Source organism: Telmatherina bonti (assembly GCF_933228915.1).
Source record: "Telmatherina bonti genome assembly, chromosome: 7".
Lineage (NCBI taxonomy): Eukaryota > Metazoa > Chordata > Actinopteri > Atheriniformes > Telmatherinidae > Telmatherina > Telmatherina bonti.
In genome coordinates this window covers 32,859,991-32,886,186 of record NC_136625.1, presented here as the reverse complement: position 1 = coordinate 32,886,186, position 26,196 = coordinate 32,859,991, and the positions used below count along the sequence as shown (strand labels likewise).

Genomic DNA, 26,196 nt, shown 5'->3' with positions numbered 1-26,196 from the left:
GTTGCACTCTTAATGCTCCTCTGTCTGCTTTCACAGTCTGCATACAGAGTAGAGTCTGAATAAATAAAGCTGATAAACTTTGACCCTTCTTTCTGGGCGCAGCTACAGGGATACATTTCCCTCATAACACTCCAGTACTTCCACTAAGACACACCCAAACACACACACACATGCTTCTTTGTGACTGGGCCTGCAGCCTTGACAGTGATCTCCCTGCACATGTGTGAAGAAGCGTCTTCAGTTACCCCCCCACCCGTGCCCCCTGCACATTAGCTTGGAAGGTTATTTTGAGCTGCAGAAGTACCCCTGCGCCTCCAGTCAAATAATAGGATTCAAGCTGTTGCCTTCCCATTCTCTGACAGGGGGTTTCCTTTAAATGCAAGCTTCCCTCTGCGCTCCAAGCTACACGTCAGGTTGGATCTTGGCTTGGAACAATGGAGAACAGTCCTCTGCAGGTCCTGACCGTGCCCACAGCCCCCTATCCCGACCAGAGACCCAGCATCAGCGGCCTGAGGAAAAAGGTCTATGTGTTCCAGTCTAAGAGGAACTATCTGCACAACTTCATCCAGAGTATCTTCTCCTCCATCGACCTGCGGGACCGCCAGGGTTCCACCATGGTGGTAGGAGGGGACGGACGCTTCTTCAACAGAGCTGCTATTGAGGTTATTGTACAGATGGCTGCTGCCAACGGGGTTAGTGTCACTGCTGGTGTGGAGCTGCTCACGTTTTCTGTGTGAGTGGGCGACTGTGCGCAAAGCACTGGGAGGACTGCATGCATGGCAGAGTCACCTGCACCGTCACCTGTTGGCTTTGTGTTGTCGCCGGCTGGACATGACTCAGCTGCAGAGGGTCACACACGGCTGCAGGCTTCAGATGTTGAACAGCGACATGTTCATTACGTCATCGCAGCAAATCCTCAACACAACTGGATGTTTGTTTGTTTGTGTTTCAGTAACAAAAAGTCTGAAAATACAAACTTAATAGTTGTGTGTTTGGCATGATTTAAAACCATTAACATGTTCCAACAACAAAGGTCAATGGTGGAAAAAAAGTACATTTTTACCAGTATTTGTACATTACACCATCGCTACTAACTTTTACACACACTGGTGTTTACGTCACTCGAGTGACTAAATGTGTGATGTTTCATCAGAAGGCTCATCTCGCAGCGTCCTCTGAATGTAAGGCTGGAAAACTGTCAGATTACCAGTTTAATACTCTAACAAAGCATCTGCATGGTCAAAATCAGCTTCCCGCACCAAGACGATGACAAATACGGATTTTTAATGCGACATGTGGACTAACTTTGCTGTTTATCTGGTAAAATGTTCTGATTTAAGGTGGTAATTTCACAGATTTACCTCTGCATTAATAGTTTCATTTTGACAGCATTGATTTATAGCCTAAATTTATTCATTAAATGTAGATAGTAAAGTTTTCCCAAACGTCTGCAGACCCCCTGAAAGGATCTCGCGACCACCATGGGGGTCCTGATCCCCAGTCTGAGAAACGGTGAATGAAACTATAAAGTAAGGGGGAAAAAAGTGAATAAGAGTAGTTACTATCATTATTATTATAATAATCAGAAGTTATTCTTTATTAATATTCAGTATTATTAGAACTGCTGATGTTATATAATTATTTTTTCAAATTCTTACTTGAACTGTTTTTTTTATTCTGATTATTTTAATTTAAACTACAATTTATACAATATTTATCATTCTTATTATCTTTTTTCTGTCTTGTCATTATTAGTATTTTCTGTCGTGGTTCTGAATGATGCGAAAATTATCATAAAAATTGGTTGATAATAAATGTAATATTATGATTTATTGATTTCTTGCAGTATTTGCTACATTTCATGTTACTATTATTAATCAGTATTGCTCACCGGATAATAACTATAATAAATAATAATGTTCACAATATTAATATAAATATCTTGATAATAAATTTAGCATTATAATAACATTTTATAGTAATAATAATAATAGTTGTGAATTTTAAAACATATGATGTAGCGTACTGGCCTTTAGCCATAATGTAGAAGTCATTATGTGTTGTTAGAGATTAGGAGAAGAGTCATTTCCTGTGCTGTTGTAAAGCAGCAGAGCTGAAGGAACCTCTGTCTGAACACACTCTCTGATCAGTGTGTTGCGTAGATGCGGTGTTTTTCAAACACTGTGCCGTGGGAGATCAGGTGTGCCCTGGGAAATATCCAATTTCACCTAATTGGTCCTTCTTCTTGTGTCTATCTGATTTCTATTCACTAGGCTTTGACGAAATGGACTTTATATTAATAATATGGACTTTAAAAAAAAAGCAAAAACATTTTGGTTTGTGGTGTGCCTCGTGCTTTTAGTGAAAAAAGTGAGCCTTGGCTCAAAAAAGGTTGAAAAACATTGGTGTAGATGTACTAAGCAGCTTTTATTATTTGCATAATCAGCTCCAGGAGCTCCAGAATCCAACCGTAGCTCGCTAACTTCTTGGCTTCTGTGTCATTGAGTCTGGTGTTGATGCTGCTGAGAGAAGACATGCAGCATCTTGCTACAAAGGTTATGAAATGATGTAAAACTTTCTTATGAAGCGCAGATTTTTCTGCCCTTTCAGTGTTATGCATGTAGTCCAGTTTTTAGTCCAGATGAGCATCCAGTGTGCTTTTACTAGCAGAGATAATTCAGATAAATAAAAATTTCAACTGAAAGTGAGCAAGCAGAGCATTGTAACAGGAAAAAACAGAGGCATGTATAAAGTGTGAGCAACAAAACATAACTCAGGAGAAGTTTCAAAGCTCTCAGCTCAGTTGTATTCAACCAGAAAGGCATCAGTGTTCTGTTTTCCACCCAGCTGCCAGCAGCAGTAATCAGGTCTCCGTACTCTCCAGGTTTAAATGACATAAACTCTGAATCTGATCCCATCTAGCTTCAATTATTTAATTATAGATCCTTAAAAAGCAGTTGCACATGCCTGATGTTAAAGCGCTTCAGATATCGTTTTAATAACCACGACACACCAAACCTGATAGTCTGGGACATTCTCACACCTCCCACTCTCAGATATATTGAGACACACTCATGTCAGCCAACTCAAACACACCTGTGTGACATTTCTGCAGGTTGGTCGCCTGATCATCGGACACCACGGCATGATGTCCACGCCGGCCATCTCCTGCGTGATCAGGAAACACAAAGCCATCGGTGGTTTCATCCTCACTGCCAGCCACAACCCCGGTGGACCTGACGGAGACTTTGGCATTAAGTTTAATATCGCTAACGGAGGTATGGTAACTCGAGAGGAGGAAGCATGCAGTGGCATCAGCCAAGTGCAAAATGGTGTTACTGGGAGGAGGCAGGGATTAAACAGCAACAGAACTGCTTTCACATGTGTGACTTAAACACAGGGAAGGTTTTGAGAAATCTGGAGGAAAGTTCAGACACAGAAACAGTAGCACAAATAAATATTAGATGTAATATAATCCAACCTGCAGAGGGTTGGAGCTCTGTGCACGCAGCAGCATATGTGAATATCAGAGTGAGTTTGTGCCACCTTCAGGTCCAGCCAACGAAGCCATCACAGACAAGATTTTCCAGCTCAGCAGAACCATCAGCGACTTTGCCATCTGTCCAGAGCTGCGTGTGGACCTGAAAACGCTGGGAAAACAGACGTTTGATCTGGAGAACAAGTTCAAACCCTTCACAGGTGATGCACCGCTTTGCTTATGAGTCAGGATGAATGAAAGCAAGAAGGAAAAGCTTTCAAAGGATAAAGGGAACGTGAAAAATATAATATATAATATAATATAATATAATATGATAAGATATAGTATAATATAATATGATAAGATATAATATAACATAATATAACATAATATAAAACAACATAACATAACATAACATGATATAATATAATATAATATAATATAATATAATATAATATAATATAATATAATGTAATATAATGTAATATAACATGATATAATATAATTATTTCATTCCTCTTCTGACTTATTCAGTACAAAAGTTCACTTTCGAAAGCTGCTAGGAGAACTTAACAGATTCATATATTTTTCTGTTTTTTGGGATAAATATTTTGATTAACTTCCACCCTGATCAGAACTTTCAAGCAGAGCCGGGTTGAAGGTTTTTAATGGAGTTTATGCAGGGAAAAACTGTTTTCATATATTTACAGCAAGTCTTTGGAAGTGGACAGTTTTGTCATTTCTATCACACCCAGAATTGCGCAAAAACTAACAATCACAATAAGAACATGCTAATGTGTAAACACCTACATTTAGAAAAAGGTCTCAAATACCACTAAAAAATGTTTACACTCCCATGAGATGGTTTTCAATATAGAAATATAATGCTAATGTGTGATGGAAACACTTTTTTCACATTTACGAGTCCCTGGACATGAAATGGATGATCATGACCAGTTCATTTCCAGTAAACGTAATATAGAACAAACAACAGCAAATTTCAGAGTTTTAGTAAATAAAATGTCAGAGAAAAGCTTTAAAAAGCACATTTCCTGCAGCAAATAGAAAACCCCAAAATGACACTACGTGCCTACTTATAAGCTGCAATTCTCGTAAAATCTCATGAGTCGGATGAGATTTTACGAGAACTGAGGCTTACGCTCTAAACGCTGAAAATGGCAATTTTTGTTTGTCAAAACTACTAATATCGCTTTTATTATGCAATAAATTTAAAAAAAAACTGTAATGGAAACGCAGAGAGTCCTGAAACATAAGTCCCCAAAAAGTCTGTAAACATTGACTCTGCATGAACTGGTGATGCACCTGGATGGAGATCGAGACCCCTGCTGTATCTACACTCGCTGGTGTCTTTATGAGGTCTGACCCTCTTTGACCTTAAGGACTGCTTTAATTCTTGATGTCAAAGATTAAACAAGCTGTTGGAAACATTCCTCAGAGATTTTCTCCATGTTGACATGAAGCATCACACAGTTGTTGGACATCATGATGAGAATCTCCCGTTCCACCACATCCCAAAGCTGCTCTGCTGGACTGAGATCTGGTGACTGTGGAGGCCGTTGGAGGACAGTGAACTCATCGTCATGGTGGAGATGATGTGAGCTTTGTGACATGGTGCATCATCCTGCTGGAAGTTTCCATCAGAAGATGCTACACCAGAGGTGTCCAGCTCCGGTCCTCGAGGGCCAGAATCCTGCAGGTTTTCTATGTATCCCTGCTCAGACACACCTGATTCAAATTAATTAGTAGTAGAGCTTAATCAGTTGTGCACATCATTGGCTGTTTGATCCATTTAGTGAAAGCTAGAGCTGTGTTGGAACAGGAATACATGGGAAACCTGCAGGACAGCGGCCCTCGAGGACCAACTTTGGACACCCCTGTGCTACACTGTGCTCAGAAAGGGACGGACATGGTCAGCAGCAGGACTCTGTGGTGGTTAAATCATGTGATGGTGGTACTCAGAAGGTCAAAGTGTGCTGAGAAAATATCCCCCAGACTATTACACCACCAGCCGACTGGTCTGTTGATGCAAGGCAGGATTCTGAGCATAACATCTTAATGAGGAGCTGAAATGGAGACTCATCCGACTATTCTGCATATCTTGGTTGGAACCAGTGTTTACTGGACTTTCTGTTGTCTTTCTATCACCTCCTGAAGGAGCTAAGTCAAAACTAAGCTGCTGAAATAGCTTGGCCCGAGAGTTAATTTGAGGCGCCGCTTCGCCATAATTGACTTCCACTCAGATCACTTAATTTCATATTTATGCATCTTTATTCCTTTTTCAATAGTCTTGTGGCATATACGTGTCTAATCGCGCCCTGCGGTCAAAAACCTTTGGCCCTTCCGGGCCAAACATCTACTCCACAAGTGACCCGCTCCCCCTATATGCATCACCTGCCCAGGTAACAATACAGCGCCCTCTAACAGCACCATTTAGAACGCAGTTAAACAAATTGGCTCCTATACCTCCAACCAGACTGTCCATTCTCCTCTAACATCAACAGGACGTTCTGGTCCAGACAAACTGCTGCTGGCTGGATATTTTCTCTGTAAACTCTAGCGATGGTTGTGTGTGAAAAATCCCAGTAGATCACCAGTTTCTGAAACACCAACTACCATGACACGTTCAAAGCCACTTTAAATCTCCTTTCTTCCTCATTCTGATGCTCACTGTGAACTTCAGCAAGTCGTCTACATAAAGCATGACTAAACACACTGCGTTGCTTCCATGTGATTGGCTGATTAGATATTTGTGTTAGCAAAGAGTTAACAGGTGTACGTAATAAAGTGTATGTACCCAGTTCCTCCTGCCAGCTCCCTCCGTATGAACACAACATTTTATAGGATACTATAAAAATGAAACACTGACCCCTCTGAATGTGTCCTAACAAACAGCGTGCTGTCACACCGACGTGTTGAGGTTCGGCCTCGTAAACTGGAGAAATGACTGCTCGGGTTACAAAAAGCAACACGAGTGTGTGGGTGGGAGCTGAAATGTCTGCTGCAGCAGGCGAAATGAAGCTCAGCGACATGCTCCCTGACACGATCATCTTTTAATTTAGCCTGCATGTGGCATCATATGAAGACAGCGCTGCCAATAAAAAAGCTTAATAACGCAGTTTTGTTTCTCCTTTCCTGCTTGTGTCCAGTGGAAATTGTGGACTCTGTGGAGTCTTACGCTAACCTGCTGAGGAACATCTTTGACTTTGCTGCTCTGAAGGAGTTTCTGTCTGGTGAGAACCACATCAGGATAAGACTCGACGCCATGCATGGAGGTGAGCAAACGTTTACAGATGAAAATGCAGAAATAACATGATGCGGCCATTTGCATGGTTAGTTTTGTACCAAGAAGTGATGAGATGACATGGTGCAAACCTGTAACGTTTGAAGGCACTGTGATAACCCTTTTTTTTCCCGTTCAATGACACCTTCAATCCAGCAGATTGTTTTAAAGGCATTGACGACCCACTTGAGTCCACTTCACCCCTCCCCTCATCAGGGTTTTCCTCTTTAGAGATATGTGGTACTTTATAAACCACAGAGCATGTTATTATGGTATGAGGAAACATTCAGTAAATAGCCTGAGAGGTCACAACTCACACACACACACACACACACACACCTGATAGAAAAATGCCAGACAGGCTGATTTACTCTTACATATTTACATATCAGTCCTACAGTGCAGGGATCCCCAACCCTGGTCCTTGAGGACCGGTGTCCTGCAGGTTTTCCTAGCGTCCCTGCTGCAACACACCTGACTCAGACTCAGACAAGCTCTGCATATGTCTGCTAAACACACTTTGATTTGAATCAGGTGTGTTGCAGCTGGGACACTTGTAAAACCTACAGGACACCGGTCCTCGAGGACCAGAGTTGGGGATCCCTGCAAACTCAAATATACAGAGGGACAAAATTTAAAATTGGGCAAACTTGTGCGCCAACATTTATATTTACTGAATAAATCTTCCAGATACGACAACGAACTTCATAGTTTGGTGGCAAAATCACAGTTGTGTTCAGCTCCTGTGTTTCTGCTCAGGGTGTTGCGAGTTCCCAGACTTACATCATCACATAAACCCCCTCATTGCAGAGCCGGCCTTATTTTGCCATCTCTGCTGCAGTAGCTAGAAGTTGCTATGACAACTGTCAACAGAGGAGGAGATCCTGTCCTGATTGACGCGCCAAACCACCACCGAGCAGTCTGGCGTTTGTAATATTGGTAGTAAATATGTTGTATAATATCAGCAGGCCAGCTCTAGTTGTCATTTGGTATCGTGGGCCAAATATAGATACACTGCAGACCAAAACTGGTCCGCGGACCAGAGTTTGACACCTATGTTGTACAGCTGTGACAGATGTTGTACCAAAAAGTGATTGTCTGCCAGGCATTGATCAGATGGCCGTGAGAGTCTGTTTATGCCGTGTCACTCAGTGTCTCTCTTCGTCTTTGGTCTGCCGCTGTTCCCTAACCACATTTTGGCAGGTAAAAGCTACTGTTCTGAGGTTTATTTCCACCTTAAACAGGGATGGGAATGGATGTAAGTACGGTAACTAGTCGGCTAGTAATCTGCATGACTCTCAAATTAATTGCAGCCATTTACTGGTAAGCTACTTTAGTTTTTTAATAGACAATCCCACATCTCTAATTACCTTTTGGCAGACAAAAACTAAAATTCTGCGGCTTGATTCTACCTTGAAAGGGTTTGAGAGTGGATGTAAGTAACTAGTTGGCCAGTTTCCTGAAGGTACATTTCTCTCTTGAATTAACTGTAACCATCAAAAAGTGTGTTTGTTGTTTTTATTGGTATTATAAAGGCCATGATCAGGTTTTAATCAGTAAAAATAACTATTCTGAGTTCTAATACTGCCATAAAATGGTTTTGGATTGGGTGCCAGATACAATGACCAGTAATCTGTAGCAGTAATCTGAAATCAGGCCAATTTGATTTAGATTCTACATTTTATTGACAAGAAATTTGCTGTGATCACATTCCTAAATGATAAGTCATGAATGTCAGCGGAAATTGAACTTTGTTTAGTAAATTTAAACAAATCATGTGAATTGTGCTTTAAATTGTAAACATAAAGTCCTAATCCAGAACTTGGTTCTTTGACATGATGGTCTGCACTGCTTCTGTCCACAACTTCCTTCTGAAAATGTTACAGATTTTAAATGCCACTTTGGCGACACTTTCATTCAATTCAATTCAACTTTGTCTAGCAACACTCTACAACAATGTCAACTCAGGGAACTTTACAGACACGTCAGTTCAAGCCAATTCAGAATAAATAGCTTGGTTGAGAGAAACCAGCAGAATGCATTAAAGCTAGACTTGGATTCAATCTACTGTCCTGAACATGCATGAGGCGACAGTGGGAAGGAAAAATCCCTTTTAACAGGAAGACAAAACCTCCAGCAGAATCCGGCTCAGGGAGGGCAGCCATCTGCCAGGACTGGTTGGGGTGGGGAGAGGACAGGAAAGAGGGATCAACACAGCTTTAACAATACAATAATAAATATGATAAATACATAAATACAATTTTGGAGCAGAGACATCGTGTTTCTCCAGTTTGTCAGTTTTCACTCTGAATCTGTGTCTCTTATGTATTCAGATATTTGTAGGGTTAATGTGTGTGTCTGAGAGAAAGTGACATGTCTGCACATGAATTTTTTTATAATGACTCACTACAATGTTAATTCTGTTAACACATCTCATCATCTGATGGTGCAACACCAGATCACCGCTGTCCTCAGCCAGTTTCCTCTCCTTTCTGTCTGCTCCAGTGGTTGGACCGTATGTGAAGCGAATACTGTGTGAGGAGTTGGGTTGCCCTGCCAATTCTGCCATCAACTGTGTTCCTATGGAGGATTTCGGGGGTCTGCACCCAGATCCTAGCCTCATGTACGCTACAGATCTGGTTGACAGCATGAGAGACGGACATTATGATTTTGGTGCAGCATTTGATGCTGATGGGGTTTGTGCACTTGCTCTAATCTCCTTTTAGTTTTACAATATTTTATGAAAGTAAACCTATTTTCTTTTCTATGAAATGCTGTTTTAAAGGATTCTCTTTCACATCCAGAATGGACTTATTTCCACGCTCCATCTGTGTGCTTTTTAGGACCGCAACATGATCCTGGGAAAACAAGGCTTCTTTGTCACCCCCTCTGACTCCTTGGCTGTGATCGCTGACAACATCTTCTGCATCCCATACTTTCAGCATACAGGAGTGAGAGGTTTTGCTCGCAGCATGCCCACAAGCACGGCTATAGACAGGTAAAAACCTCAACCTTGTTCCCAAAACAAGCACACTGACTCAAGACCTGTTACATGTCTGCACTTTAAAATAAGTACGGTGGCTTCCCAGAATACTCTTTCATTGAATTTCCTGCAGAGTAGCCAAAGCAACAAAAATAGAGCTGTATGAAACTCCTGCTGGCTGGAAGTTTTTTGGGAACCTCATGGATGCAGGCATGCTGTCTTTGTGTGGAGAAGAAAGCTTTGGTACAGGTACCATCTCTATTCTGCATTAGAGCGACAGACTTTGGATTTAACTGCTCCAATGTTTTGGGTTTTCCATGTCATGCAAGCTTCCACACATGCATTCTTTCAGGGGGAGACCACATTCGTGAAAAGGATGCGCTCTGGGCCGTGCTGGCATGGCTGTCCATTCTTGCCACCAGAAAGCAGAGTGTGGAAGAAATAGTAAAGGATCACTGGCTAAAATATGGAAGAAACTACTTCACTCGGTGAGAGATGACACTTAAAACCAGCATTAACTAGTCTGGTTTTGCTATTTTTTTCAACCAAAATGACAGCTGAAGTTAAAGAACTAGCCACAGGAAGTGGATGAATGATTGCAAATAGTATAGAAAATGTGCATGTAGATCAGGGGTGTCAAACTCCAGTCCTCGAGGGCCAGTCTCCTGCAGGTTTTTGTTGTTTCCCTCTTTCAACACAGCTGATTCAAATCAAATGGACCCAACAGCTTCTTGTCAACCTAATTATGAACTTGTGAGGTGTGTTGGAGCATGGAGACAACAAAAACCTGCAGGATACTGGCCCTCGAGGACTGGAGTTTGACACCTGTGATGTAGATGAATTTGATGGACTAAATAAGAACACACATGCAGGACAAAACTGCCCTCTAGTGGCCAGTTTGTTACTATTTTAGAGTTTTGCTTTGCAGGGGTGTCAAACTCCATTCCTCGATGGTCAGTATCCTGCAGGTTTGTGTTGTTTCCCTCCACTAACACATCTGATTCTAATCAAATATATCCAGCAGCCTCTTGTTACCCTGTTAATTTCACTCAGATGTGTTGGAGAATGGAGACAACAACAACCTGCAGGATACTGGCCCTGGGGGACTGGAGTTTGACACCTGTCCTCTAATGTACACAAAGTGCTAAAATGATATCTGAAATGCAAATAAATAAAAGCTTTAGCCAAAAAAAAAAAAAAGCTCTCCTAAAAATCTGTGGGAGCTGTTTTTCATTTGCTTTATTTAAGTCGCTTACAGTGAACAGAAACTGCTACAAATAAATATCCAGTTAAAGTAAAATCAGGGGTGCCTGAGTTCAGTCCTCGAGATCAACCGTCCTGGACCTGAATTCCTTCTTCTGCATGTCATCCAGCTCTGCAGAGACCTGGTCCAGGTGTGCTGGACAAGTTTGCATCTAAAAGCTGAAGGATGGTAGATCTCGAGGTCCGAACTCGAGCATCCCTGGTCTAAATAGACATTTCAGATAAATGTGGATTTTTTTATATTTTTTTTTTTACCTCTTTTTCCCTAATTTTGTCCAGATATGACTATGCGAAGGTTGATATAGATGCAGCATGTGACATGATGGAGGATTTGGAGATAATGATCTCAGACAAGTCCTTTGTGAAGCAGAGATTTGCTGTGGAGGACAAAATCTACCAAGTGGAAAAGTCTGACATCTTTGAGTACACAGACCCTGTCGACAGCACCATCACCAGAAACCAGGTACACGGCACACAATGTGCTGCATTTCTTTGATAACCAGCTTGTAATGTGTTCAGACAGAGGTTATCAGTGGGTATGTGGACTCTTTGTGCATCTTTGTGCCACTCAGCTGTGTCTGACTGGGCCTGTTGTCACTGCAGGGGTTGAGGATTATCTTCTCTGATGGCTCTCGAATCATCTACAGACTCAGCGGGACGAGTAGTGACGGAGCAACGGTTCGGATCTACATCGACAGCTACGAGAAGGAACTTATTTTCGAGGACACGCAGGTAGAGTACCAGATGAAGAAAGCCCACACCTTCCACTTGCAACAAAATGATTAATCTGGTCCTGAAAACAACCTCAGATGAACAACAGGTAACAAATCACACATTTAATGATAATAAATAAGTGAAGTAAAAAAAAAAACTTTACTGCTTCCACTGGAGGTCAGTAGTGGTTTTTTGCAGTTTGTACAACAATGCAAAGGAGGAAAGTTATCAGAAATGATTTTCGCACAACAACTGTATCTGTCCATCAATCTGGGAAGGGTTATATGGTCATTTACAAACTATGAGTTCATTATTCAAACAAGTAAAAGACTGAGTAGAAGACATGAACGATGGGAGTGGATGTCCCGGCAAGTTCAGACCAAAGCTCAGGAAAACCACTAAATACCCAGGAGCTACATCTCAGCCTCTACAGACCTTAGCCAGCATGTTAATCCTTAAAGTTTTAAGGCATGCTGTAAATGGGGAAAAATATAGATTATGATGTAAAATTACTCATCCAGTTTCATATTGTGGCATAAAAGCTCAACTTTATTATGAACTGTGACTTTCACCCTCCCATCTAGTTTGGATCGGGGGAAGGGGTGTTCATCTCAAGGTTGGGTGCTCTATCGGAGTCCTGGGAACCTTAGGAATCTGTTAGAACCGCTTCCCCAGCATGGGAGACATGACCCCCAGTCATTCAATTGTCTTTTCTGGAGAAATGTCCTGGTGTTGGATGCAGTTTTGCAACTTTGGCACCTAAAACTGTTAAATGTTAAAGTTTATGATAGAACAGTTAGGAAAAGGGTTAACAGGTGTGGCTTGGTTGGAGGGGTTACTGGAAACAGACTTTTCTATCCAATAAGGACGCGGTGGCACATCTCAGGCAAGGCAGGGTCATTTTACAGTGCAGCTCATAACAGTAAACATTTATTTTATAATATAGAGAAGATATAATGAGATAAACAGTGCAGGAACAATCATGTTAAGATGTATTAAAAGGTTATAAAAACATAAAAATATTTAAAATCAAGAACTAAATTAAAATGATTTATAGCAGTTAAAAGTTACTCTGCAGGTTTCAGGCGCCGGAGCATGAAAAAAAAGTTTAAAAGTTTCAGTAGTTGGTTCAAGTTCGATCCACTTGTTTGCAACATAACAGCTAAATGCTGCTTCTCCATGTTTAGTCTAGACTCCTGTCTGGTCTCTGGTCTGGACTCTGGTCTGGACTAGCTGACCTGAGTCTTTGGATCCAAGATCTGCAGGTTTATATCTTCTGAACATATCACAGATGGATTCTGGTCCTAAACCATTCTGGGATTCTGTAAACAATCAGCAGAGTTTTAAAAGTTATACTGTGACTGACTAGAAACCAGTGTAAAGATGTTTAAACTGGTGTGATGTGTTCAGACCTCTTAGTCCTTGTTAAAGCTGTTGCAGCAACATCTGGATGAGCTGCAGATGTTTATTCATCTTTTCAGAAAGTCCTGGTAAAAGACTGTTATACCGGCCCAGTCTACTGGAGATGGATACATCTTTTAGGTCTAGTAAAACACGTCAGATACCTGTCAGACACATGTAAGACATATGTAAAACACACGTAAGACACATGTAAAACACATGTAAAACACTTGTCAGACGCATGTAAAACATGTCAGACACATGTAAAACACGTCAGACGCATGTAAAACACGTCAGACGCATGTAAAACACACGTAAGACACATGTAAAACACACGTAAGATACATGTAAAACACATGTAAGACACTTGTAAAACGCACGTAAGACACTTGTAAAACGCACGTAAGACACCTGTAAAACACACGTAAGACACCTGTAAAACACACGTAAGACACCTGTAAAACACACGTAAGACACCTGTAAAACACACGTAAGACACCTGTAAAACACACGTAAGACACATGTAAAACACACGTAAGACACATGTAAAACACATGTAAGACACATGTAAAACACATGTCAGACGCATGTAAAACACATATAAGACACCTGTAAAACACATGTCAGACACATGTAAGACACATGTAAAGCACATGTAAGACAACTGTAAGACACATGTAAGACACATGTAAAATACATGCAAGACAACTGTAAGACACATGTAAGACATGTAAAACATGTGTAAGACACCTGTAAAACACATGTCAGACACATGTCAGACACATGTAAAACACATGTCAGACACCTGTAAAACACATGTAAGACACATGTAATACACATGTAAGACACATGTAAAACACACGTAAGACACATGTAAAACACACGTAAGACACATGTAAAACACACGTAAGACACATGTAAAACACACGTAAGACACATGTAAAACACATGTCAGACACATGTAAAACACACGTAAGACACATGTAAAACACATGTCAGACACCTGTAAAACACATATAAGACACCTGTAAAACACATATAAGACACCTGTAAAACACATGTCAGACACATGTCAGACACATGTAAGACACATGTAAGACACATGTAAGACACATGTAAAACACATGTAAGACACATGTAAAACACATGTAAGACACATGTAAGACACATGTAAGACACATGTAAAACACTTGTCAGACGCATGTAAAACATGTCAGACACATGTAAAACATGTCAGACACATGTAAAACATGTCAGACGCATGTAAAACACGTCAGACGCATGTAAAACACGTCAGACGCATGTAAAACACACGTAAGACACATGTAAAACACACGTAAGATACATGTAAAACACATGTAAGACACTTGTAAAACGCACGTAAGACACTTGTAAAACGCACGTAAGACACCTGTAAAACACACGTAAGACACCTGTAAAACGCACGTAAGACACCTGTAAAACACACGTAAGACACCTGTAAAACACACGTAAGACACCTGTAAAACACACGTAAGACACCTGTAAAACACACGTAAGACACATGTAAAACACACGTAAGATACATGTAAAACACATGTCAGACGCATGTAGAAACACATATAAGACACCTGTAAAACACATGTCAGACACATGTAAAGCACATGTAAGACAACTGTAAGACACATGTAAGACACATGTAAAATACATGTAAGACAACTGTAAGACACATGTCAGACATATGTAAAACACATGTCAGACATATGTAAGACACATGTAAAACACATGTAAGACACATGTAAAACACATGTAAGATACATGTAAAACACATGTAAGACACTTGTAAAACGCACGTAAGACACTTGTAAAACGCACGTAAGACACCTGTAAAACACACGTAAGACACCTGTAAAACACACGTAAGACACCTGTAAAACACACGTAAGACACCTGTAAAACACACGTAAGACACCTGTAAAACACACGTAAGACACATGTAAAACACACGTAAGATACATGTAAAACACATGTCAGACGCATGTAGAAACACATGTCAGACGCATGTAGAAACACATATAAGACACCTGTAAAACACATGTCAGACACATGTAAAGCACATGTAAGACAACTGTAAGACACATGTAAGACACATGTAAAATACATGTAAGACAACTGTAAGACACATGTCAGACATATGTAAAACACATGTCAGACATATGTAAGACACATGTAAAACACATGTAAGACACATGTAAAACACATGTAAGACACATGTAAAACACATGTAAGACACATGTAAGACACATAAGATACATGTAAGACACATGTCGGACACATGTCGGACACATGTAAGACATGTAAAACACATGTAAGATACATGTAAGACACATGTAAAACACATGTAAGATACATGTAAGACACATGTAAGACACATGTAAGACACATGTAAGACACATGTAAGACACATGTAAAACACATGTAAAACACATGTAAGACACATGTCGGACACATGTAAGACACATGTAAGACACATGTAAGACACATGTAAGACACATGTCGGACACATGTCGGACACATGTCGGACACATGTAAAACACATGTAAAACCCTTGTAAGACACATTTAAAACCCATGTAAAACTACAAGAAGTTTCTTTTTTATGCACATTAAATATGTTGGATAGCTTTGCACTACATTAAATGTCCTTGTTTTGGGCAGGTGATGCTGGCACCGCTTGCAACGATCGCTCTGAAGATTTCTCAGCTTCATCACCGGACGGGTCGGAGCGGCCCTTCTGTCATCACATGATTCCTCCTTCATACTTACTCCCTCACCTCTTCCAGCTCCATTTCCACAGAAGCTGGGACGTTGTGTAAAAACAGAATACAATGACACGCAAGTCATTTTAATGAAGTATATTCAACCACGTACAAAGAGTACAAAGATAAGATATTTAATATTTGAACTGATAAACTTTGTTTGTTTGCAAATAAGTTGAAACTGATGCCTGTGACACTTTTTAAAAAAGCCGCAACAGAAGCATGTTTACTACTTAGTTATATTACCTTTTCTTTTACCAACACTTAAACTTTTGGGAAATGAAGACACTAATTGTTGAAGCTTTGTATGTGGGATTATTTCCCATCTTCAGTTGCCCAACAGTCCTGGATATTTGGTGCTTCATGATGCACCACTCATTTTCAATAGGAGACAGGTCTGGACTGCAGGCAGACCAGTCTAGTACCTGCACTGTTTCACTACGAAGCTACGCTGCTGTAACACTGCAGAATGTGGCTCGGCATTGTCTTGCTGAAATAAGTACGAACATCCCTTAAAAAGACTTTGCTTTGATGCAGCACATGTTATTCCAGAACCTGCATGTATCTTTCAGCATTAACGGTGTCTTCACAGATGTGCAAGTTGCCCATGCCATGCACTATAACACACTCCCATACCACCACAGATGCTGGCTTTTCAGCTTTCCATGGATAACAGTCCAGAAAGTCCAGATGTTGCTCTTGAATTGTTAGACGAGTTGTTCACCTTGCCCCATCTTTGCTTGTGAACAGCTGAGCCTGTCAGGGGTGTTCCTTTTATACCCAATTATGACACCCACCTGTTTCCAATTAACCTGTTCACCTGTGGAAAGATCCAACAGATTTTGTATTGGCATTCCTCAGCTTTCTCAGTCTTTCCTTGCCACTATTCCCGCATTTTGGAAGGTATTGAAGGCATGGCATCAAATTCAAAATGAGTGAATATTTGCAACAAAAAAAAATAAAAGTTTATTAGTTTGAACATTAAATATTGTCATTGTTCTGTATTCAGTTGAATGCACAGTAAAATTTATGTACACAGTATTGTATTCTGTTTTTATTTACTTTATACACAACATCTTAACTTCATCGGAATTGAGGTTTATACATAATATCTTTTTGTTGTTTTGCCCTTTTTTTGTAGAAACAGCAAATCCAAGTGTTGCATTTCATGTAATGGTGTGAATTTTTACTTGCTGACACAAAGCTGTAACTGATTAAACAATCTTTTATTTTTGGTTCATCTGTTTTAATCTGTGCCTCTTTATGTCTGTAATTTTCTTTGTTATCTGTAATGTGCAGAAATGAGTTGCCAGGAATAACCTCAGGGATTTCCAACCTATCAGCACCCTCGGTGATAATGAGAACTAATCACAACAACATTGCAGTGATTTCATATCCTCTTTGAAAATCTTTTGTAGTATTGTCCACTGTAGCGTTGTTTAAAAAATTGTGGCTTAAACAGGCTAAAGATGTTGACTGAGGTGAATTTATGATCAGTGAAGCAGCGTGCCATTTCTTATGCAGCCAGTCTGTATCTTTACAGAAAAATTTCTGGGTGTTTCCTGCTGTTAAGCTTCAAATTATTATTTAGATCATTCCAACTCCTTTAATTTAAGGGAATTAAAGCTCGTTACAGCTAATAAACCCGGAACTGGAGATGTGCATGCTGCTGTTTGAGGGTGAATGATAACATCTCCAGTCCAGAAAAAGAAGCGAAGTCAGAGTTTTGTTTACCAGATAAAGTGATTTCCTCGAACTCTCATCATGAGGAGCCTCATATTTTTCTGTTTAGCTAAAGAGATAATAGCAGGAAACATTTAGGCTGTAAAGGGAAACTTTATGGAAGGAGATCATCCAGCTCCAGTGGCTAAAACCATCTGGACATTAACAGCGCGAGTCCACCAACATCTGTCCCAGTTCTGTGATCACTCATGCTCTTTGAAGTCTTGTACAGTAGCTTTATCCTGTTCTCACCTCCAAAGTGAACCTGAAGCCTGTCAGGAGGGAAACCCGCTGGCTTAATCCAGTTGGCATCACTTTCCTGCAGGAAAATCACTGATGCTGTTCAGTGACAGAAACGTGCTTTACGTTTAACGCAAGACCAGATCCCGAAGCCGTAAACCAGTAATCCCAAAGCAGTAAACCAGTGATCCCAAAGCAGTAAACCAGTGAACAAGGTGAATTCAAACAGACTGTTTGTATTAATAGTATGTTATTTTGTTCTGTATGTATGGATTCATACATCATTCAGGCGTCATTCCTTATTGGTATTTTCAGGCAAGTTCAGGAGTTTTTTTCAACACCGACATTTGCAAAACCAACTAAAAGAAGAATAAAACCAGCTGAGTAAAAAATACCAGCTTCTATTTGAGAAATTTGAAAGGAATTTTAAAGTAAAATACAATGGCAATATGCAAGTAACATATATAAAAGTAATAATAATACAGTAGTTAATACACTACAAATCTTGTATTTTCTTTTATTTCCTCTACGTCTGCCTCTGAGCAGCCAGACTATCTTAACATCTATTAAGGTGGTCTTCAGGTTTTATGAAAATCTTTCAGGGTTTATTTAATGATGTCAGTCTAGCTTTCATAACTGAGAAAAAGGTTTTATTTTTTTCAAGTTGGTGCATTACATCAGTAGTTCTCAAACTGGTTGCAAGATACTTGTAAAAAAAATTAAAAAAAAACAACATATAGCATACATTTAGCAAATGAATTTTGGATTTTTATTTGGGCTGTTGAAATTAAACCATTAATGCAGAGAAATCTGTAAAATTAGCACCTTGATTTTTTCAATACATTAACACATAAACAACAAGGTTAGTACTCTCTGAATTTGCCTTTTTCTCAGCTCAAGAAGCTAATTTTGGGGCATGTTGGTGCTTCATCACAGCAGTGAATCAAATCTACAAAAAAACACTTTATCCTCCATATTTTTGAAGATTCTGACAGTTTTCCAGCTTTACATTTAAAGGATGCTGCTAGATGAGCCATTGGATATATTACATAATTGGTTACTAAGTCGTGACATGGGAGGTGAGGGTCATAAACGCCAGCATAATTATCTTGGTGGTCTTGGCTCAAAAAGTTTGACAACCACTGCATTACATGGCAGCTGTATTTTGAGAACTCTGGTCTGCTAAACCGGGCGTCTCGGTTTACTTCAAAGTGAACCCCAGTTTGAAAGCAAGTGGACCATTCAGTGAAGCAATGAGAGGTGGTGTAAAGCGCATCACAGCACAGCATGCTGGATGACTCTGCCACTGCTTATACTGAACTGATTCTGCCAAAAAAACCATTTTACATCTGAACACCAAAGTAAAAACAGATACACCAAGACTAGCCAATCAGTGAGCTGGATTTTCTTCTTTCTTGGTCAGTTTGGAGAAACACATCCCTCAGTTGTTGTAACTGTGTGATGTAGCCCTGGAAGTTCAGTGTGAAAACAAACCAAACCATGGTCGGAAATTTCTCACAATACCCTACATACTCAAACTGGACTCCCCAGACTGTCATGGTGCAAATATAAACAACTACTAACAAAGAAGACCATTAGCTGTCTGCTTTTACATATTCTGCTATAAATTTTACAACGGCTCGCACTTTCAAGTGTTAATTATGATTAATTAGTAACAGAAAAACTACTGCACTTTTAAAAGTTAACACATTTAATTACATTTTTTGTTCCAAACAACACAAAACATTTGTTAGTGCACAATTTTTTGGGACACCGATTACACTGGTAAAGCCTGACGAATAACTTTGCCACTAATTTTAGCAAGTTGTCAGACCCCTCTAGTGAGTCTATTAAAATAACTAACTAACTAGCGACAAATCGAGGGACTTTTTGTGGTTTTATTGGCAATTTTTGGTGACTGACGTGAAAGTACTTGTTTACTCTCCTTGATAGATAGATAGACAGACAGACAGACAGACAGATAGATAAGGTTGCAGCCATAGACAGTACATAAAAAGATGGACAGAGCCTCCGTGACGTCACCTGTTGGTTTCTGAAGAGCTGAAATGAGCTCATTGGGCAGTTCCTGCCATCACCATCTTGGCAGCGTCAAGCTGATCATCTCTCCCAGAAAATACAAATATTGATGAATGATATACATCTAGCAAACTCTGAACTGCTTGTAGATAAGAGCTAACCATGCTCCGTTATCTCAAAGTTCGGCATATTTACGGGCGTGTCCTTTTGATTGACAGGTACCCGATCTCCCGCTTCAAGTCAGAAGAACGTAGAACAACCACAGTTTTTAGCCGGTTAAAAACGTGACTTGGCTTTAGCCTGATTACCTCCGTTAGCTCGTTAGTTCCTGGGAAGCGGCAACCTCCGGCGGTTAAAAGTGAAACCTATGCGGAAGTGCATAAAACTGCAGTTCCCCCTTCATCCACTAGGGGCTGGCTCCAAAACATAGCAAATCCCCATAGACTCCCATGTTAAAAAGGCCAACTTCACAGCAGACATAAACGTTTACAGCCTGGTTCAAAAATCCATTTTCAGTTTATAGGTCAGGTTTACCTTCATGACAACTGTGGGGGGAGTGAATCTTTTTCTAACTTGCCCGTTTATGAGTAATTTAATCTCGAAGTTCGGCAAATTTAGGGGTGTGTCCTTTTGATTGACAGGTACCGATCTCTGTCTTCAAGTAAGAAGAACGTAGAACAACCGCAGATTTTAACCTGTTAACGTGTCTTAGCTTCAGCCTGCTTACCTCCATTAGCTGGTTAGCTCCCGTTATCTCGGGGTTAGCTCAGTTAGCTTTCAGCTACAGAAAGCTTGGAGTTCGCTTGATGTCAATCATCCACCATGACACTCACAGCCCCTTTCTCAGCTCGACCTCTTTGCCCATTTTTCTATTTTCCAGGCAAGACGACACGCGTGCCCCTGCCAGCATGGCAATGGTAGGAACCGCCCACCGATATTCAAGTCAGCTCTTCAGAAACCTATGGGTGACGTCACGGAGGCTACGTCCATCTATTTATATCCAGTCTATGGTTTATTTCTGCTGTGAAGTTGGTCTTTTTAACATGGGAGTCTATGGGCATTTGCTCTGTTTTGGAGCCCCTAGTGGATGAGGGGGGGGACTGCAGTGTTTGGCACTTCACTTTTAGGTTGCCGCTTTGCACATCACATCGTGGTCAAATGGCCCCTTGGGGTCTCACACACAACATCCTCTCGTGCGTCACGAGGGCTTACAACTGGGAGCGTCGTAAATCTCACTGATAATAAAGTAGAAGTAATCTGTCGGCAGCCAGGCGGGGAGGGTGGAGGCTCTATCTCAACCTTTCACCGCACCGATTTCAGCTTGTAAAGCCCCAGCAGCCTGCTGGCAGCAGGATGAGGCTGTACTGTAGCTTTAAGACCGACATCTGACGAAAACGAAGGAAAAGTCGATGGAGGAAGCAGGAAGTTCACCTACCAAGACGAGAAACCCGAGCACATAAACAAAACCCAAAGAATAAAGCGAAGCTCCAAAGAGAAGAGTTTCACGCGTTTTTCTCACCATGGCAGGGATTAAAGGTATAACATTAGAGCTAAGCGTTAAATGTTAAAGTTTCACACTTTCTCTGCTTTAAAAAAGTTTCCTAGCTTTCTTTTTAACATGTTGAAACACTTTGCTGAATCATAACTAAACTTATTACGTCGTTAACAGACGATAGTCGGAACTATTTGAAGACATTTAATCCCACATTTTAGGTTTTAAACTACTTTGTTGTTGCTACTTTTAGCTTAGCTGTTAGCCTGTAACTATAGCAACATTATAGCCTGACAGCATAGCTTTTTTCACTGTAGCATTTTATTGTGTCGTCTTTGTTTATACCGTGTGATATATACTAAATTATCTGATATTGTGTCATTTTTCAGCATTGGTTGGTTTGTCATTTAGCGGTGCCATTGGACTGACGTTTCTCCTGCTGGGCTGTGGACTGGAACAGTACGGGTGTGTTCAACCAACATTGTGAAGACATGCAGGAAACATGCACATAAATTAGGCTGTGCAAAGTTGACTGGACCTTTTTAGTGACTACATATCAAAATCTTGACAATACAGCAGTCTATTGGAGATTGATCGTGTACTGCGAGTGTGTGCAAGCTGAAGATTCAGCTCTGCAAGGAGCACTTCAACACTTAGTATAGCTACATTTATTGCAAAGTTGGCGAAGTTAACCCAGTTCTTTGCAATAAACTTTAAGGTATTAATTATTTGTATTATGATATAGGTGATATTATGGGGTGGGAAGGGAGTAAACAAAAAAAAAAAAAGCCTGTAGCACTTCATGTGAGGACCTGCGTCCAACTGGACAGTCCACTAGCACCTTCCTACGATGTCCTCTACTGTTTTGATTTCGTGCTTGTGTTGTTCTCACTCATATGTAAGTCTGCTAAATGACTGTAGAATAGAATAATAGAATAAGATAAATGAATAATAGATATCTCTCAGTATCGTTGCTGTAACTTTGTACACGAGAACAACCTACTAATACAATAAGGAACAAAATAGAAGATGAACCTTACAAGGTGTGGTATTGTTTGCAGGTAAAGAAAATTGATATAAAACCAAAGCACATCAGGAAATAGGGCCATTGATTGACAGGAAGTCATGTGTCATTTCCAAAGCATCTATATTTCATAACAACAAACCGCTTCTGTCGCTGGAAGTTGCTGGCTTGCAGACGACTACAGTAACTTACAGCACATCCTATCTGTTGTAGGCACACACTTTACAGGCTTGCTGTCGTGCTGTGTTCATTCTTAATTTTTTATTTTGCCTGAAAGGATGAGTACCATTTGCTCTGGGATTGCTGCAGTCCTGCGCTCCTTCAAGACTTTGAAGGTTTGCTGAGCAGCAGTTTGTTCTTAATATGAGACTGAAACGAGGGAACCGGGCTTTTGCTGTGCAACCAGCTTCCTTCGAATATTAAAGAGGCCTCCTAGTTATCTGTTTTTAAAGCTTTTCTTAAATCCCTCTTCTGTTCTTTTCTTTCTTTTAGCAATGATTGAGGTGTGTACAGAGAAGCAGTTGAATCAGAATGCCGTTTATTCGTCCTTATGCTGTGATTGGGGAGCATCTCCTTTTTAAGTGCAACCAAATAATAAGAAAAAAAATATAAAGGAAAGGACATAAAAAGGGCAACAAATTTATATGCATGCTGAATATGTGTGCACATGTTTCTTTGTCCGTAGTGTATTTATTATTAATAGTCAACATTGTAGTGTTTAAAGTGGTTTTATTAATTAAACTGGATCTGGTAGGAAAGTGACGTCGTCCAGCCCCAGTAAACATCTGGTAGTGTCCCACACCTGCAGCTTTTCATTATTTCTTCTTCCAGTCAGTGCAAATGCAGCAGAAAACCACCAGGTGCCACTTTTTACGCTTTAACTGTAGCTGGCACTGTTTCAGAAAGATGAACCTGAGAACTAAAAGCAGCACTCCTTTCTCCAAAGTGCTCTTGTCCACATATCTGAGGGATGTAACGAATGAAATTGAAAACGTTAAGGAGAAACCAGTGTAGCAGAGACGTTCATCTAGTTGCTCACACTGGTTAACGGTTGAAATCTGCAATCGCTCTGATCCAAGTCATTCACTATCCTGCCCTTTGAATGACCCCTTCTTTTGAATGAATGCACAGTTTATGATGAAAGCTTTCTGAAGGGTAGTTTTAACCTCGGGCCCTCAGAACGGAGACAAATGATATAATAGAATGATATTATAACAAGTGAAAACCCCCTGAGTGCAGCAAGACGTTGCACCTTTTAGATTCATGACTGTACTGTGTAGCTTTTCTGCGGGTATGTTTGCTTCACTGTAAGCAAGTAACTGGGATTTTTTTTTTGTTTTTTTGCAGGGTTTACTGGCCGCTGTTTGTCCTGATTTTCTACGTATTGAGCCCCATCCCCACCTTCATATCCAGACGCTTCAGTGACGACACAGAATCCAGCAACGCATGCAGAGAGCTGGCCTACTTCCTAACAACCGGCATCGTGGTATCAGCCTTTGGGCTCCCGATCGTCTTAGCCCGTACTAGCACGGTTTGTTCCCTTTCCTTACGTTACAGCTAAAAGCTGAGCAACATGTATTGGAACAGCCATTAAAGAAAAGAGATTTTCAGCCATTTTAAATGAAGTTTTATTCTCCTACAGATCGAGTGGGGTGCATGCGCCCTGGTGATGACAGGAAACGCAGTCATCTTTCTCACCATCCTTGGCTTTTTTGTGGTATTTGGCAGTGGGGACGACTTCAGCTGGGAGCAGTGGTAGAGGACTTTTGGACAGAGATGGATGGGTAGGTGGTTAGTTTGATGGTCCGACACCAGACAGAAGGGCACATGTTGTCCTGCAGTCACGGCAGGACGATGCTCATGTAACTAAACCTGATCGTCATTGTGCCAATTTTAATACCGCGTGAGATTTGGTTTAGTAGACGGCATTACATACCTTATTAATGTGCCTTATATGTGGGATCAGAGGACACTGATGCCTTACACCTCTCTTATGTACTGTCACCATCCATCATATCTACTGTATATTAGCTTGTTTTACCCCCAAAGCACCCTTTTCACTGCAGCTGTCCTCTACATCATTATGCCTCAGTTAATCAATATAAAGGGATACAAACAACTAACTCTTGTTGAAACGTACACTGCAAAGCTTACTGCATTATCTGTCTTCACTTTTCAAGGAAGGAGGGGCTGTACAGATTTTTCTAAAGGGTAAAAAGAAAAAACAATTACAGCAAGTAGCTGTAAATCTGTGCCTTTTCACAGTTAAGATAAAAAAAAAAATGTGTTCATGTGTTTTTCTTTTTATCTTGCCTCAAAACTTTAAGATGCCTTCCTTTTGGTTCGAGTGCAATTGTTTATATTTCCACCAAAGATCCTTTTAGACTGCGATTAAGGAGCTTTTTCGCCGCTGAACTGTAGGTTTTGATTTGTGCTCTACATCCTCAAAAGCCAGTCTGAGTGTCAGCTTTGTATTTTCTATTCCTGTTCATAACAAAGAAATGTAAAACTGACTGCAGATCAGATTATACATCCTGTTTCTGCAAGTCCAACTCTGAACATGTGAAGTGCATCTCTTGCTTATTCACACATGCTTGATCTACATAACACATGTTTTATTAGCAGAAAAATCTCTTTTTATTTAATTCCAGGGTCTTTGAAATCTAACTGTAAATGAACATTTCAGCCTCTTGCTGTGTTTCATCATCGCTGTAACCGACTAATAGTGAAGTCCTGTAGTTTTTGGTCACACAACCTTTGTAGAAAATATGTTTGCTACCAAACAGTTTAGGATTACTTTTCTGTCTGCCTCGTGTCTGCGTTTCTAAGAAAATAAATCTTGTGTATGTAACTGACATCTTGAACGTGTTCTCAAGGACGAATGTCTGTTTTCTCTATTGTGACTCCTCTATTCACACTAAAGAGGCTTTAAGAGCTCTGAAGTTATTTTATAAGCTTCTGACTGCATTTTGTTTTCTAATATTGATTAAATCTTTCTATGTAGCAAACCTGCTGGCTGCATTTATTTATTTATTATTAAAGAAATGGACTTGATGAGAAAAGGGAAATTAATTAAATATCAGCTGGCAAACAGCTGAAATGTTAGACGTGCAGTAGAGAAAGGTGTGGTTGACCCCTCCGGGGAACACCATGAATGCAGTGAGTTGTTGTGTTTGTAGCCTGGCAACAACTGATCGCAACACATACAGCATTGGCAGGTAACTGTAGAAGAGACAACATGGATGTAAACTCTGTTTCTTTCCAGTATTACACAATCTGTTGTCAAAAAGCACTGCCATCCCTCCTCCTCGTCCTCCGTGGGTCCACTGGTTCTGATTCTTATTGTAAAGATGAGTAAAAACTATGTAGAAAAAACATTAAATAAGGCTTTAAGGAAACACAAATTAGGTGGAATGGAGGCAACTATTCAAGTTGTTTCTGGTTTGGCATGGATTAAAATAAAATCACTGTCAAGCTTTTCTGATCTGAACTGGGAAACAATAAACTTAATGGTTGACCGAAGTCCGTCCAAATATATGGTTCTGGGAAAATCTGAGAAACCACTTCCAAATGTTCAGTTTCTCAGGTTTTCTCTTTTATACATGAGTTATTGGTGAGCTGAACAGCTTTGCCTGATAACGGCTGACAGTAAATCTCTAAATTTAGAAATAAAACTTGTTCTTTAGAGCAGTGGTTCCAAACTTCCTTGAAAATATTGCTGTATTGCAGATTTTCATGACCCCA

At 40.3% G+C, this 26,196-nt stretch overlaps 2 protein-coding genes across 2 annotated transcripts; both read left to right on the top strand.

The window, feature by feature from the left end:
* The first annotated feature begins 377 nt into the window (after positions 1–377).
* Positions 378–17,079, top strand: LOC306758717 (phosphoglucomutase-1-like). Its single transcript, XM_079244091.1, has 11 exons — positions 378–692; positions 3,116–3,278; positions 3,553–3,699; positions 6,646–6,771; positions 9,285–9,475; positions 9,623–9,777; positions 9,896–10,011; positions 10,115–10,250; positions 11,305–11,488; positions 11,629–11,757; positions 15,837–17,079. The coding sequence occupies exons 1-11, from the start codon at positions 435–437 to the stop codon at positions 15,924–15,926; spliced, it is 1,695 nt and encodes a 564-aa protein (XP_079100217.1). The 5' UTR covers positions 378–434; the 3' UTR covers positions 15,927–17,079.
* A 4,256-nt stretch (positions 17,080–21,335) lies between these two features.
* On the top strand, positions 21,336–25,451 carry leprot (leptin receptor overlapping transcript). The gene is made up of 4 exons (XM_079244352.1): positions 21,336–21,472; positions 21,818–21,893; positions 23,800–23,983; positions 24,095–25,451. Exons 1-4 carry the CDS (start codon positions 21,457–21,459, stop codon positions 24,209–24,211), a joined length of 393 nt encoding a protein of 130 aa, XP_079100478.1. The 5' UTR covers positions 21,336–21,456; the 3' UTR covers positions 24,212–25,451.
* The last annotated feature ends 745 nt before the right edge of the window (positions 25,452–26,196 follow it).